At 35.3% G+C, this 14,572-nt stretch overlaps 1 protein-coding gene across 1 annotated transcript; it reads right to left on the bottom strand.

Annotated features, from left to right (window-relative positions):
• Window positions 1-10,589: 10,589 nt before the first annotated feature.
• LOC125371173 lies at window positions 10,590-11,902 on the bottom strand. The gene is made up of 4 exons (XM_048379702.1): window positions 11,888-11,902; window positions 11,211-11,432; window positions 10,890-11,129; window positions 10,590-10,772 (listed from the first exon to the last, which is right to left on the bottom strand). The coding sequence occupies exons 1-4, from the start codon at window positions 11,900-11,902 to the stop codon at window positions 10,590-10,592; spliced, it is 660 nt and encodes a 219-aa protein (XP_048235659.1).
• Between the last annotated feature and the right edge of the window lie 2,670 nt (window positions 11,903-14,572).

Below are 14,572 nucleotides of genomic sequence, written 5' to 3'. Positions count from 1 at the left end.
TTTTTTTTAACATGTATTATGAAGTCCTTATACTACATAAATTTGATAATAATATGTAAGGGAATATAACTGGCATTTGAAGACTTGTAGGTAAAGAAGGGACCTGACAACTCTATTGCGTTGCTTAGTCCCATGCATGTCCCCTATTTCTTTTTTCATGAAAATCAATTTATAATTCCATTGAAAAAATAACAAATTAGTCAGATTAGCCACATTAGGGATGAATCAATATGAAAAAGAAAGCTCCCCAACCCTGAGAGCTCTAGCAGCAGCCACATTGGGCATGTTTCTATTCCCTCTTAAAACTTTGAAGTCATGGATTTTCTTTTCAAATACATTTCTCAGTTAAGTTTTATATTTGTATTAGAGTAATACATGATTTTGTATATTCCAACTATATCATGAGAAATTTATATTTCACATTATTCAGACAAAATCCCAAAAAATAAAATTAGGTACATAATTGATAATATTTATTTATAATTAATATTTTAAATTTATAATATACACCTATTTGTTTTATATTATTTTATTATTACAGTTTAGAATTCATCAGTTTAAATCATAGAACATAAATATTATTTCTTTTATATGACAAGTGCATTATTTTATATATAAATTTTAAGTTTAGTGTAATTCTCATAAAAATATTATTCAGAAATGTTAATGGATTGGGGCAACGCGAGTTTTTTTTTTTTTTTGAGATTCTTATTCCTCCATATAGAATTTGATCGAAGTAAATTAGTTTTTCAGAAAGGGATGAGGATATTTTATAATTTATTAAAATTTATAATTTATAATTTATATATTTTAATAAATATTATAGAATTTTCATGTTAAACTTTATATATTATTACCTAATATTTTAAAAAAATAATAAAACTAAATACTCAATAAGTTAAACTGATGTATAAGCTATTTTAAATTTTTAGCTAAGCTGCTATATTTTTATTAAATAAATTAAGAAATTTAAAAGCTAAATTCAATATAATAAATAAATTAAGAAATTTATTTGATAAAAATGAAAGCAAATAATCTTAGCTTTGATTAAGAATGTTAAACTCAAATTATTAATTTAACAATAAAACATATTTGTGATGGAAAAGTTTGATTGGTTGAGTTAAAAGTATTTGAAAAAGATATTGAACTATGAGCAGGAGCTGAAAGATTTATTATATTAAATTGAAAGCTAAGATTTCGAAAACTAAAGAATTTGGAAGAAAAAACTTTGAAAGCTAAAATTTGATAGTAAATTGTAAAATTAAGAAATCAATTGTATAAAATAGGTAAATGCTTATAACGTAAATTAAATGCTTGAGCTAAGGAATTAAAAACTTGAACATTATTGTAAATTAAAAGGCAAAAATTTCTTAAACTGAATATTTAATAAAAGACTTTGGGTCTTTTGCGTTTGATTAATTCGTTTTGTTGAGTATAGGTTAATGGCTGCCTCTTACTTTCACACCTTGCTTGCTCCAAACACCTTATTGGTAACTGTTTAACCGTAATGTGTTGAAATGTTCTTTCTTTTTTCATTTATCCTCGACTATCTCCAACTATTTTTATGTTATCCTAGCCGGATAAGCGATCTAGTGAGAGAAGAAATATTGGGGCAAAAGTAAAATACTTAGCTTTTGACACGCTTATAAGATAGCAAGCCTTTATAACAAGGAGGCATATGACTGAATCAAATTTTACATACGATAACATATATGTAAAGACTTGAAACCAATCACATAATATTTTTTTTTATCATTTAGATGTAGAGTTAGGAAAAAATCTAAAATTTTATGTGTTGGATTTAGAAAAATCAAAATGATTGACCTTTTAGGAAGTACTCAAATCCACCAAGAGCATAACACCGTGAGGTTTGTAAGGGTGAAAACATATATTTTCTCATCTGATGTAGATCTGAGTCGTTATAAATAGAACCAGAGCATAATCTTTCCAAGAAATGTGTGGTTCGAGAACAAACCATGTGAAAATTGATGGATATGTAAGAATACAAGGATGCAATAATGAATCGAATTGCACATCAAAATAAGACATAAAATGTCTGATAATATATAATAAAGAGTTAGAACTAATGATATGAAATATATATTGATTATTTAATTTGTGGAGTTAGGAGAACTCCAAAATTAAATATGTTGGACTTGAAAAAATATCAAAATAAGTGACGTCATAGTTTCTTGTGTAATTTGGATCCAGACTATTACAACTTCTTTTGAACAGTAAAATATTCATTCAAACAACTAGAAAAGCTTCAAAATACAGAAGATCCCTTAACACAAGGGGGGGATTCATTACCAAATTCAGGGGGGAAAGATTATGCTAAACAACCTCTTGCTACAAAGTCAGCTACACTACTTTATTGTTCTTCTGATATGCATTGAAAATAAATAAAGGCCTATCCAAGATTAAACGTCTAATTTATAGAATGATTGCTTTTAATTCTATAATACTGCTTTATTTACATCAGAGACAACTTTAATTACTAGTAAAGCATCAAACTCAAAAATGGCAATATAATTGCCCACGTCTTTGGCCAGCAGGATAACTTCCTTCAGTGCTAAAGCTTCACCCAGAAGAGCTAAAAAAGCTTTCACCCTTCTATATCCAACCTTAACAAGCTCTCCTCTGCTATTTTAAATTACAATTGCTAAGCTAGCCATCAAGGAGGACTCATTAAAAGTTGCATCAATATTAAATTTCAGCTTTCCATCTTTTAGAGAGGATCAAGTTGAGGAGCTTTGATGTCCCGTGATCTGGGACTATAAACCTGATTATACTTCTGCCACCTCAACACTTTGTTGGAATTCTGCCAATTTTTGAAAGCTTGGTCAGCTATCTTTTTTGGATTAGGGTTCTCACCTTTGAATACAATTGAGTTCCTCATTTTCCATATCGCCCATTTTGTAAACATGATCTCTTCCACCATCCCGTCTCTGCCTTTTTTCCCAAACTCCTTATACATAATTTTCCACCAATCATATATATATCGAAATCCCACCAAGGATGGAGAGTAAATTAAACGCTCGATAACCATACTTGTGATGCTCTCGGGCAGAAGAACAACATATATTCACATGTTTCAACTTCATTTTAGCACATATTACACCTAGGAGAGTGAGCTGTCTTCCTTTTGAACAGATTTTCTTGGACACTCATTGTTTCTCAAAATTCTCCAAAAACAATTTTGGATTTTGGGAGAAACCTTTGCTTTCCAGATGGATTTCCATATTTTTTATTCATCAGACTGTGATGATGAGGCTTTAGATTGCAATTCTTCAAACTTCATCTTACACAGAAGCCAATAACCTGATTTTACTATATATTCACCCTTTCTATCTTAATGCCATGCAATCATGTCCCCTTCTTGTCTTGGCCCTATAGGGATTCACTGGATAGCTTCATTCACTTCCTTTGTTAAGTATTAGTTGAGCAGTTTCTTGTTTCATTCCCTAGGCTGCTCCCTAAAGAGATCAGCTACCACATGGATATTGGGTCAATCATGATAAGGCTGTCGTGTGCCTATCAAAAATAACTTAACTAGACCTTCTAACTATGTAGTCGGCCAAGCAAGAGTCGAATTCCTAGAGACTGAAGTAGTAAAAACTAGCTAATCTTGATTTTAATTAATGCTAAGTAAGTAACCAAATCAACGATTGAGGATGAATTAATCTATAATGAAAATAATAATAATGAGAATAAACTTAAGGATAAAAAGCACCTAGAGTTAAGTATCCCTACTAGCATAATTTATGCAAAGATAAATTCCTACCCCAAACTAATTAAATAAATATTCACAAGGAAAGGTAACCCTATAAAATACCATAGATCTCTCTCAAGTATCAGTGGCTTCCCTAATAGCAATCAAAACCTACTCCCGTGGAATCATGCAAATTAATGACATTAAACTCAATACCCTGACTTCCTAACAATCTATTCTGCCTACTTTCATGGAGAATTTCATATCCTTAATTGAAATATTCAAATCTGTCAAAACCCAACTCTCATTGTGATAAAGACAATGGAATCATAACAATACTAATTATCCTTAATCTAGTATTGGAATATGCACAATCAATTAAGCAAGAGCAATTAAATAATTAATTTAGAGAATTAAAGAAACAAATCATACATCAATCATGGTTACGGTTCACTTAACCTTACATTAGAAAACTACTCACTCATGATAGTTAAATAAACAAAATAGATTATAAAAGAAAGCATAATTAATAACAACTTAAAAAGGAAAAGGAAAATACTTGGATTGATAAATGAATGATGAGGTCTTTGATAAATCTTCAAAGCATAAAGAAAAGTAACATAATAGAGAAAGGAAACATAGCCTAAAACTAAGGAGAAAAGGAGAAGGGGGCTTCATCTTTTCAAGTTCTTTTCACAATCTATTTATATCATAGGATATCCAAGAGTTTGGCTAGGTTTTTACCCTAAAAATTCGACTAGACAGGTGTCCAAAATGCAGTTTTGTAGATCCAGCCACGGGCAGGCCGCGGCGTGGCATTGTAGACCGCGAGCAAGGGGCGGAGTGGACTATTTTTTTACTTTATCGTTGGCCTTGAAAGCCAAGTCACGGAGTGGCCGCGGGATAGCTTCCTTTGCTCGTTACGCCATATAAGATCCTCCTAGGCATGAGTATCTCTTTGACATCGTGCTTGACCATGAATGACACTACAAACATCCTCGCCAACGCCTAGGAACTTGAGCCAATTCCTACAAGAATAAAACAAAACGAACTCGATGAGAGAAATATCGAAAACAACGAATAATAGCTCTAAAAGATTAGATATGCGAAGATGACATGAAGAAAAATGTATATATATAGCATATAAAATAAGTATATTATTGCGTTATCAATTCCCCCACACTTAACATTTACTCGTCCTCGAGGAAACAAAATAAAAATAAGAAAAACTATACTAATAAAGCAATAAAATCCTAACTCACTGTCGTAGGAATCACGGTTGCACTTAGCATGTGCAACAAGCGCTTTAAACCCTTAGGTTACCCAGCGGATGAGTAAGGTCTCGTGAAAGTTTTCAGAATGGCATACCTACAAAGTCGAATAATGAACATCCAAACCAATAAATTCAATCAAGTAACAATTACGAAAACTTAAAATCATTTTAGGAACTATGTTAAGGTCATAAATCAATGAACATGGAATGAAACAGTAAGTCAATGACACCCTTCAATGACCAACTAATCTTACCGCCTCATTCCCCTAACTCAATTATATGCATGTAGCTTCTCATTTTAGTTTTGTAAAAGAAAACAAATTGAGTCTCTCATGTGTTTAAAAAGGTAGCAGCATCATCACTCAACCTATTCTTCGTTCACGCACCTCGACACTTTTGTAGTCTTCCTCTTTAGACTTGCCTCTCATCTTTCTCTACTTATTTTGGGGTGGCACAAATACGGGGGTCATGAGTTCCTTGTAATAGGGTAGGCTTGGTTAAAATAGGGTAAGACAATGTTATTTGGGGATGTGGTGCTCAAATCCTAATAAAAGAAAATAAAATATACTCCGACCAACACAACTATTTCCAAATGTTAGGTTCATTCTCCTCTTTTTTTTCTTTTTTTTTGTATATCGGGAAATTATGTGCTTCTTTCCCGAACTTTTCACTTTTTTTTTTTGAAAATAAACTAACACTTTATTTGAGTAATAAACTTTGCAACTTTTCTTTCGTATCACAATCTCCATATTGACATATAAAGCATACATTGTAGTAGCATACTCCGCAAAATCCAAACAAAACCTACAAAAGGCTCTAAGGCATGTAATGTAGGGTGTCAAGAAATGGGATCGAAGCTCAACATGGTTCAACCTAGAGGGGAATGTAAAATAAAAAGAAAAAGGAGCGAATAATCCTAATCCTAAAATTTGAGGCTCTAACTACCTAAAGGAATCTTCAGTCATTCCCCCACATACGTGTCACAAAGTCTCGAATAGAACCAAGACAAGTCCAAGAATCGTACTACATAAGAGGAAAATATCTAATCACACATGAAGAACAAAGACTGATTCAGATTTGTCAGCCTATATGGCTCAAATTCCTCACAAGTTACTTAAGATACATGCATTAGTCGAATCGGGGTCCGGAAGATAATTCTAGCCACAACCCATTGCCAAGAAAGGATTTACACATCATTACCGAATTATTCAATCCAATGTCAATCAACTCATGACAAGAACTATAGAAAAACATTTTTCTCTTGAAATTACTTGCTTCATAAATTGGCTTGGAATGTTCAAAGTTTTTTTTCTTTTCATTTATTTTCTTTTTTTAGCAACACCAAAAAAACTAATACATATATTAATACCCTCCCCCACACTTAAATGTTGCAGTGTCCTCAATGCAAATGCAAAATATAAACATAAGTAAAAGGGAGAGATACTCATAAAATCTCATTAAAGAGGAGGAGGAGGGTTTGAAAATCCTTGTGACTTCATCCAAGTATTTAGATTCTCTAGAGCGAGTTTGGTTGAAGTCTGGTTGAATCAGGCATCAAAAATCCAGCAGATTGTTCCCGACTTTCCTTCAAAAATCAAGCAATTCAAAACCTAGGTTTCAGATTAATTAGGGTATTTCGTTGCTAGTTACAAAATCCCCAACTAATGAAGAGTAAATTCAATCAAGGTTTTGTGCAATTTCAATGAATGCTGAAGATTTGAGCCAAATTTTTTTTTTTTTGCAGCTGTGAGTTGATGAAGAGGCTGGAGAAAGTGCGGCACCGAACATAGGGCTCGAGCTGTCGCCTTTAACTGTAATGAGACGAGTCACGACCAGGCTGCGATGATTATGGGTGCATCGCGTCCATCCAGTGGAATAGACTGGTTGTCTCCTTTCTTTTCGCGACCTTGCTATGGAGCGGACCGCCTCGTGTGCTATTTTATTTTGAGAGTCACGGGTTACCTGTGGTTCAGAATAGTCGGCTACGAGGTGGTTGTGGACTATACTGCCTTCATTCTCTCGTTTCCCCCCTTTTTTCTTTTTTTTTCTTAGCTAATTTGGTGAGGGCATGAGTACCTATTAAAAAAATGAAATGAAAGCGATAAAATAAGAATAAGGCTTAAGCTAAAACAAATTAAGTAAAAGAAATAAAAACACAACACACAAAACAAAGCAAAATAAAAGAAGATAAAAAGTCAAAGTTCTAAGTCCTAAGAAAATTGATTTTGTACCAAAATGCTTGCATAAAACGAAAAATTATTTTTATGATTTTATTTTTCTAATTTAAATTTTTTTAATTATTATTTATAAATGAAAAATGTAAATAAATAAAGTAAATTATGAGTAAAAAGAAAATTGAAAATAAAAATAAAATTAGGAATGAGTTTGGGGTGCCTCCCAAAAGCGCTTGTTTATAAGGTCATAAGCTCGACCTCCTTTGCGATTCATTCCAATGAAGGGTCGGAAAGTGTGATGTCCACACTCTCGTTAATGAGGTCACCGACTCTGTAATGTTTCAGTCTTTGAGCATTCACCTTGAAAGTACCATTTTTCTGTTCCAAAGCTCTATTGAACCATAAGGGAAAACCTTACTAACTCGGAATGGTCTTGACCATCGAGAGCGAAGTTTTCCAGGAAAGAGTTTTAACCTAAAGTTAAAAAGGAGAACTAAGTCGCCTTCCTTAACTCTCTTCTCAAAATCCTTTGTCATGCCATCTTTTAGTCTTCTCATTGTACAACCTTGAACTTTCATAATCATCAAGTCGAATCTCTTCTAGCTCATTAAGTTGCAGGAGTCTCTTCTCACCTGCCATTTGAGAGTCAAAATTTAGGCTCTTGATAGCCTAAAATGCACGATGCTCTAATTCAACAGAAGATGACATGCTTTCCCATAGCTAGTCGATATGGAGTGGTGCCAATAGGGGTCTTAAATGCTGTCCTATAAGCCCATAGTGCATCGTTGAGTTTCACGGACCAATCTTTCCTTGAATTCACAACCGTCTTCTCCAAGATGGTTTTGATCTCTCGATTAGAAATCTCTACTTGACCACTACTTTGTGGGTGATATGAAAGCCCTACTCGATGATGTACTCCATACTTTTTAAGCATCGCCTCAAATCGATTCTCCAAGAAATGCTTGCCTCTATCACTAATCAACACTCGTGGTACACCAAATCGAGGAAAAAAATTCTTTTTAAAGAACTTGCTTACCACACAAGCATCATTGGTTGGAGTAGTTATGGCTTCAACCCACTTTGAGACATAATCCACATCGACCAAGATATACCCATTCCCATAAGAAGAAGGGAACAGACCCATGAAATCTATTCCCTACACATCGAATAATTCCACCTCGAGGATGTTATTAAGAGGCATTTCATTCCTCTTAGAGATATTACCAGTTCGTTGACATCGATCACAAGACTTAACATGTTGATGAACATCCTTGAAAAGACTTGGCCAATAAAAACCACACTGAAGAATCTTTGTTGCAATCTTACTAGTGCCAGCATGTCCTCCACATGGAAAATCGTGACAATATGAAATAATGAATGGCACCTCACTTTCTGGAATACACCTTCTAATCATCCCATCAGCACAAGATTTGTAAAGAAAAGGGTCGTCCCAAAAATGTCTCCTCACCTCTTTAAAGAATTTCTTCTTTTGTTATGATGAATAGCCGTGAGGAATAGTACAATTAGCCAAGTAGTTTGCTATATCAGCATACCATGGGATCTCTTTAATAGCTAGAGCTAGAAGTTGCTCATCAGAAAATGAATCATTGATGGGAGAATCCTCATCACCTTCACCATCAAGGACAAGTCAGGAGAGATGATCAGCAAAAACATTTTTGGCTCCTTTCTTGTCCTTAATTTCCAAGTCAAATTCTTGTAACAACAAAATCCACTGAATCAAGCGAGGTTTAGCATCTTTCTTACTCATCAAATACCTCAATGCTGCGTGATTCGTGTGAACTATCACCTTCGATCCAACCAGATAGGACCGAAACTTCTCCATTGCATACACCACTGCCAACAATTCCTTCTCGATTGTGGGATAGTTCATCTGGGCCGAATTAAGAGTTTTGCTCGCGTAATGGATGGCATGGAGCTTTCGATCTTTCCTCTGGCCCAACACTGCCCCAACTGCATAGTCACTACACATGATTTCAAATGGAAGATTCCAGTTTGGCGATTGCATGACTAGGGCAGATATAATAGCTTGCTTTAACCTGTCAAAAGCCTCAATACAAACATTAGTAAAAACAAAGGGAACATCCTTGCCTAAGAGCTTAGTTAGAGGTCGAGCAATTTTTGAAAAGTCTTTGATAAAACGGCGATAAAACCCCGAATAACCAAGGAAACTCCTTACTCCTTTTACAGAATTAGGCGATGGTAAACGCTCAATGACCTCTATCTTAGCCCTGTCAACTTCGATGCCCCTATGAGAAACAACATGACCCAAAATGACACCCTACTGTACTATAAAATGACATTTTTCCCAATTGAGAATTAGCTTGACTTCTTTACATCTATGGAGCACCCCTTCCAAATTATTAAGGCAAACATCAAAATATGTTCCATAGACTGAGAAGTCATCCATAAAAACTTCTATAGAATTCTCAATAAGACCTGAGAAAATTGCCATCATGCATCGTTGAAAAGTGGCAGGAACATTACATAATCCAAATGGCATTCTTCGATAAGCGAAAGTGTTATAAGGGCAGGTAAAATTAGTCTTTTCCTGATTATCATGATGAATAGGAATTTGGAAAAACCCTGAGTATCTATCTAACCAACAGAAAAAGGAATGTTTTTCCAATCTTTCTAACATTTGACCAATAAACGGGAAAGAAAAGTGGTCTTTTCGAGTGACTTTATTTGATTTCCTATAATCAAGGCACATTCGCCACCCTGTCACAATTCTAGTGGGGATTTGTTCACCCTTGTCATTCTTGACAACGGTCATACCTCCCTTCTTTAGAACCACTTGTACAAGACTAACCCATTTACTATCTGAGATAGGGTAGATTATCCCGGCATCAAGCAATTTAAGAACCTCTTTTTTGACTACTTCCATCATATTTAGATTAAGCCTTCTTTGAGATTCTACAGAAGAGGTATGGTCGTTCTCAAAATTGATCTTATGCATGCATAAAGATGGGTTAATACCCTTAATATCATCAATAGTGTACCCAATGACATTCCTGTATTTTCTCAAAATCACAAGCAATTGCTCAGTTTGCATGTCATTGAGTTCAGCATTAACAATAACAGGGTATGTCTTATTAGGACCTATAAACACATATTTCAGGTTAGAGGGAAGGGGTGTTAATTCTGCCTTAGGAGGTGTCGTACACTCCTTAGACTCCCTTAGTTTCAACACTTCCTTGATAGGCTCATCAGCTACTAGCACTTGTGTCTCCTCCAAGAGCCTCTTATACTCCCTTGTTTCCTGATCCTCTTTATCTGCACTCCCCATTAAGATCATTTGCAATGAATCATCGAGTTGTAAATCTGTGGCCTTAGCTTTCACTACTTCATCTAGAGCATCCATGCTATAAATTGTTTCTTCCTTAGAAGGAGAACCCATAGAACTTGTGAGTCAATATTCCACCTTCTCATCACCCACTTCAAAGGTGATTTTCCCATTCTTCATATCAATAGTGGCCCTAGCAGTGGCCAAGAAGGATCTCTTTAGAATGATAGGGACTTGCGCATCTTCTTCCATCTCCATAACCATAAAATCACAAGGGATGAAGAATTTTCCAACTCTAAGTGGCACATCCTCAAGAATACCCAAAAGAAATTTCAGCGATCTGTCTACCAACTATAGGGAGATGCGCGTGGGTTTTAATTCACCTATCTGAAGTTTCTTGCAAATTGATAGGGGAATAAGACTGACACTTTCCCCTAGATCACATAAAGCCTTATTTATTTCGATGTCACCTAGCTTGACTAGAATGGAATAGCTCCCTGGATCTCCTAGCTTCTTTGGAAGCTTGTTTTGCAATATAGCACGGTATTTAGCTGTCAGTAAGACCATTGCATTCTCTTTGATTTTCCTCTTGTTAGAGAGCATGTCCTTCAGAAATTTAGCATAGGAGGGCATCTCTGAGATTGCATCCAAGAATGGGATGTTGATCTGCAACTTCTTTAGAATGTCTAGAAATTTCCCATATTTCTTTTCTAGCTTTGCCTATGCTAATCGTTATGGGAAAGGTACAGGTGGCTTGTAAGGTTTAATGACAATGGGCTCCTTCTTCTCTTCAATTTTCTCTTTTTTTATCATCTTCTCAGCTTCAACCATCTCTTCCTCTACTACAATTACTTTCTTTTGAACTACCTTCGGTGGAAGGTCTTCTAGCTTTCTACCATTCATCAAAGTTACAACATTAACTTGACCCTTAGGTGGTTGCTCGGTGTTACTAAGAAAATGACCCAAAACCTTTGAAGATTGACCCACTTATTGAGCAAGTCAGCTTATCTGATTCTCCATGAGCTTGGTTTGAGCTTGAATCTGCTGAACTGTAGCAGTAAGGAGACTATTCTGTTTCAACTGCTCTTTCCAATACTTCTCTTACTTAGCCTGTGAGGCTGCAAAAGTTTCAACCAAAGCTTCTAGATTGGACTTGGGTTGTGGTGGGGGAGGCTGTTGATTGTAGTTTTAATGACTGAAGGGTGGTCTATTTTGAAAACCTGGAGGATGATTGAAGTTGTTGCGAGGTGGTAGTGGTAGTAGTGGGTTCAACTGATTTTGAGTGTTCTTGTAAGAGAATGCTGGGTTTTGTTTCCAACCTTCATTATAAGTGTTGGAGTAGGGATCATAGGGTCTCCTTTGCTGATTGTTGTTATAGAGAGCGTTAGCTTACTCTATTAATATTTCAGCATATTGACACTCACTTGCAATATGTCCATGTACTCCACATGTCTCACAAGATGCTACCACAGATGGCCCTACTCGAAGTTGATCAACATTAAGCGACAAAGCCTACACAGTACTAGTCAAGAGAGTCATTGCATCAATGTCATGTTTACCCCCTTTCTTTGCACTATTTCTCCCACTTGAGTGAAAGTTATCATTAGCAGCCATCTTCTCAAGTAATGCCTTAGCCTTAGTAGGAACCTTTTCAACAAAATTACCGCCCGACGCAGCGTCAATGTAAATCCTGTACTCATGCGTCAACCCATTATAGAAGGTCTGAATCAATAGCCACTCTTGAATTCCATAATGAGGGCACTTTCTTTGCAAACGCTTGAACCTTCTCCAATACTTATATAATGACTCATCATCTAGTTGATGAAGAGTGCTCAACTCGGTCCTTAGCTTTGCAGTTTTCTCCTGACCCAAGAACTTGGCCAAAAATGCCTTTACTAGCTTGTCTCATGAATCAAAAGTACCAATGCCTTCATCTTTTAGCCACTCTTTTGCCCTATCCCTTAGAGAAAAAGGAAAAAGGCAAAGTCTAATTGCATCATCACTGACATTATTAATCTTAAAAGTGTCACACTTCTCCAGAAAACTATCAATATGATTAACAAGACAATCATTGACTCCCCCTGAAAAGGAATCATTGGAGATGAACTAAATAAACTGAGGTTTCAATTCGAATTGTGTTTCAGTAACTGCAGGTCTAAGAATGTTGGACATCGCACCGGTAGTTGCATCCGGTATACCATATTCCCAAAGAGGTTTAACAGCCGGTGGTTCAGCCATTGTTTCCTGTTGCTTGTTCTTATTCCTTCTCCTTTTACTTCCTTGCTTACGTACAGTAGCCTCGATTTCAAGATCAATAGGGATTAAATCTCTTGAACCTGTTCGTCGAGTTTTCATGCAATAAGAAAGAAAACTAGAAACAAAAGATTATGAGCACAAGGAATAATTGCCAAAGCACTATTAAATCTAAAGCTTAGCAAAAATAAATCAAAATTAACTACTTTAATACCGTCAGTCCCCAGCAACAGTGCCAAAATTTGACAAGGCTGTCGCGTGCCTACTAAAAATAACCTAACTAGACCTTCTAACTATGTAGTTGGGCAAGCAAGGGTCAAATCCCTAGAGACTGAAGTAGTAAAAACTACCTAATCTTGACTTTAATTAATGCTAAGTAAGTAACCAAATCAATGACTGAGGATGAATTAATCTATAAGGCAAATAATAATAATGAGAATAAATTCAAGGATAAAAAGCACCTAGAGTTAAGTATCCCCACTAGTACAATTTATGCAAAGATAAATTCCTACTCCAAACTAATTAAATAAATGTTCATAAGAAAAGGTAATCCTATAAAATACCATAGATCTCTCCCGAGTATCAATGGCTTTCCTAATAGCAATCAAAACCTACTCCCGTGGAATCATGCAAAATAAAGACATTAAACTCAATACCCTGACTTCCTAACAATCCATTCTACCTACTTCTGTGGAGAATTTCATGTCCTTAATTGAAATATTCAAATCCGTCAAAACCCAACTCCCGTTGTGATAAAGACAATGGAATCATAATAATACTAATTATCCCTAATCTAGTATTGGAATATGCACAATCAATTAAGCAAGAGCAATTAAATAATTAATTTGGGGAATTAAAGGAACAAATCATACATCAATCATGGTTAGGGTTCACTTAACCCTAGATTAGAAAACTACTTACTCATGATAGTTAAATAAACAAAATAGATTATAAAAGAAAGCATAATTAATAACAACTTAAAAAGGAAAAGGAAAATACTTGGATTGATAAATGAATGATGAGGTCTTTGATAAATTTTCAAAGCATAAAGAAAATTAACATAATAGAGAAAGAAAACATAACCTAAAACTAAGGAGAAAAGGAGAAGGGAGCTCCCTCTTTTCAGGTTCTTTTCACAATCTATTTATATAGGATATCCAGGAGTTTGGCTAGGTTTTCACCCTAAAAATTCGACTAGACAGGTGTCCAAAATGCAGTTTTGCAGATTCAGCCACGGGCAGCCCGGGAGCAGGGGGCGGAGTGGACTGTTTCTTTGCTTTATCGTTGGCCTTGAAAGCCAAGTCACGGAGTGGCCGCGGGGTAGCTTTCTTTGCTCGTTTTGCAATATAAGATCCTCCTAGGCATGATTATCTCTTTGACATCATACTTGACCATGAACGATACTACAAACATCCTCACCAACGCCTAGTAACTCGAGCCAATTCCTATAAAAATAAAAGAAAATGAACCCGAGGAGAGAAATATTAAAAACAACGAATAATAGCTCTAAAAGATTAAATATGCAAAGATAACATGAAGAACAACGTATATATATATAGCATATAAAATGCATATATTATTGCGTTATCAAATCACTATAAGAATTCATATGTTTAGCAATGGAATTTAGTAATGGCTGAGTATCCATCATTATTCGTCGTCAGATAATGATAGCTTAGCGACATATCATGTATATATAAAAATTGTGACGACATAGCAACGAGATAATTTTCATCGCTAGATAAGGCGCCAAATTTTGGCGCATAAAGTAGCGACACATTAGCGACGATTTGACGATGGCGTCTTAGCGATGGTTTGCATTCATTGCTAAAGAGTGGCACCTTTCGTGATGCCAT

This window comes from Ricinus communis, chromosome 9 (genome assembly GCF_019578655.1).
Source record: "Ricinus communis isolate WT05 ecotype wild-type chromosome 9, ASM1957865v1, whole genome shotgun sequence".
Lineage (NCBI taxonomy): Eukaryota > Viridiplantae > Streptophyta > Magnoliopsida > Malpighiales > Euphorbiaceae > Ricinus > Ricinus communis.
Note: the sequence above shows the minus strand (reverse complement) of the source record. Positions and strands in the feature narration are given on the sequence as shown.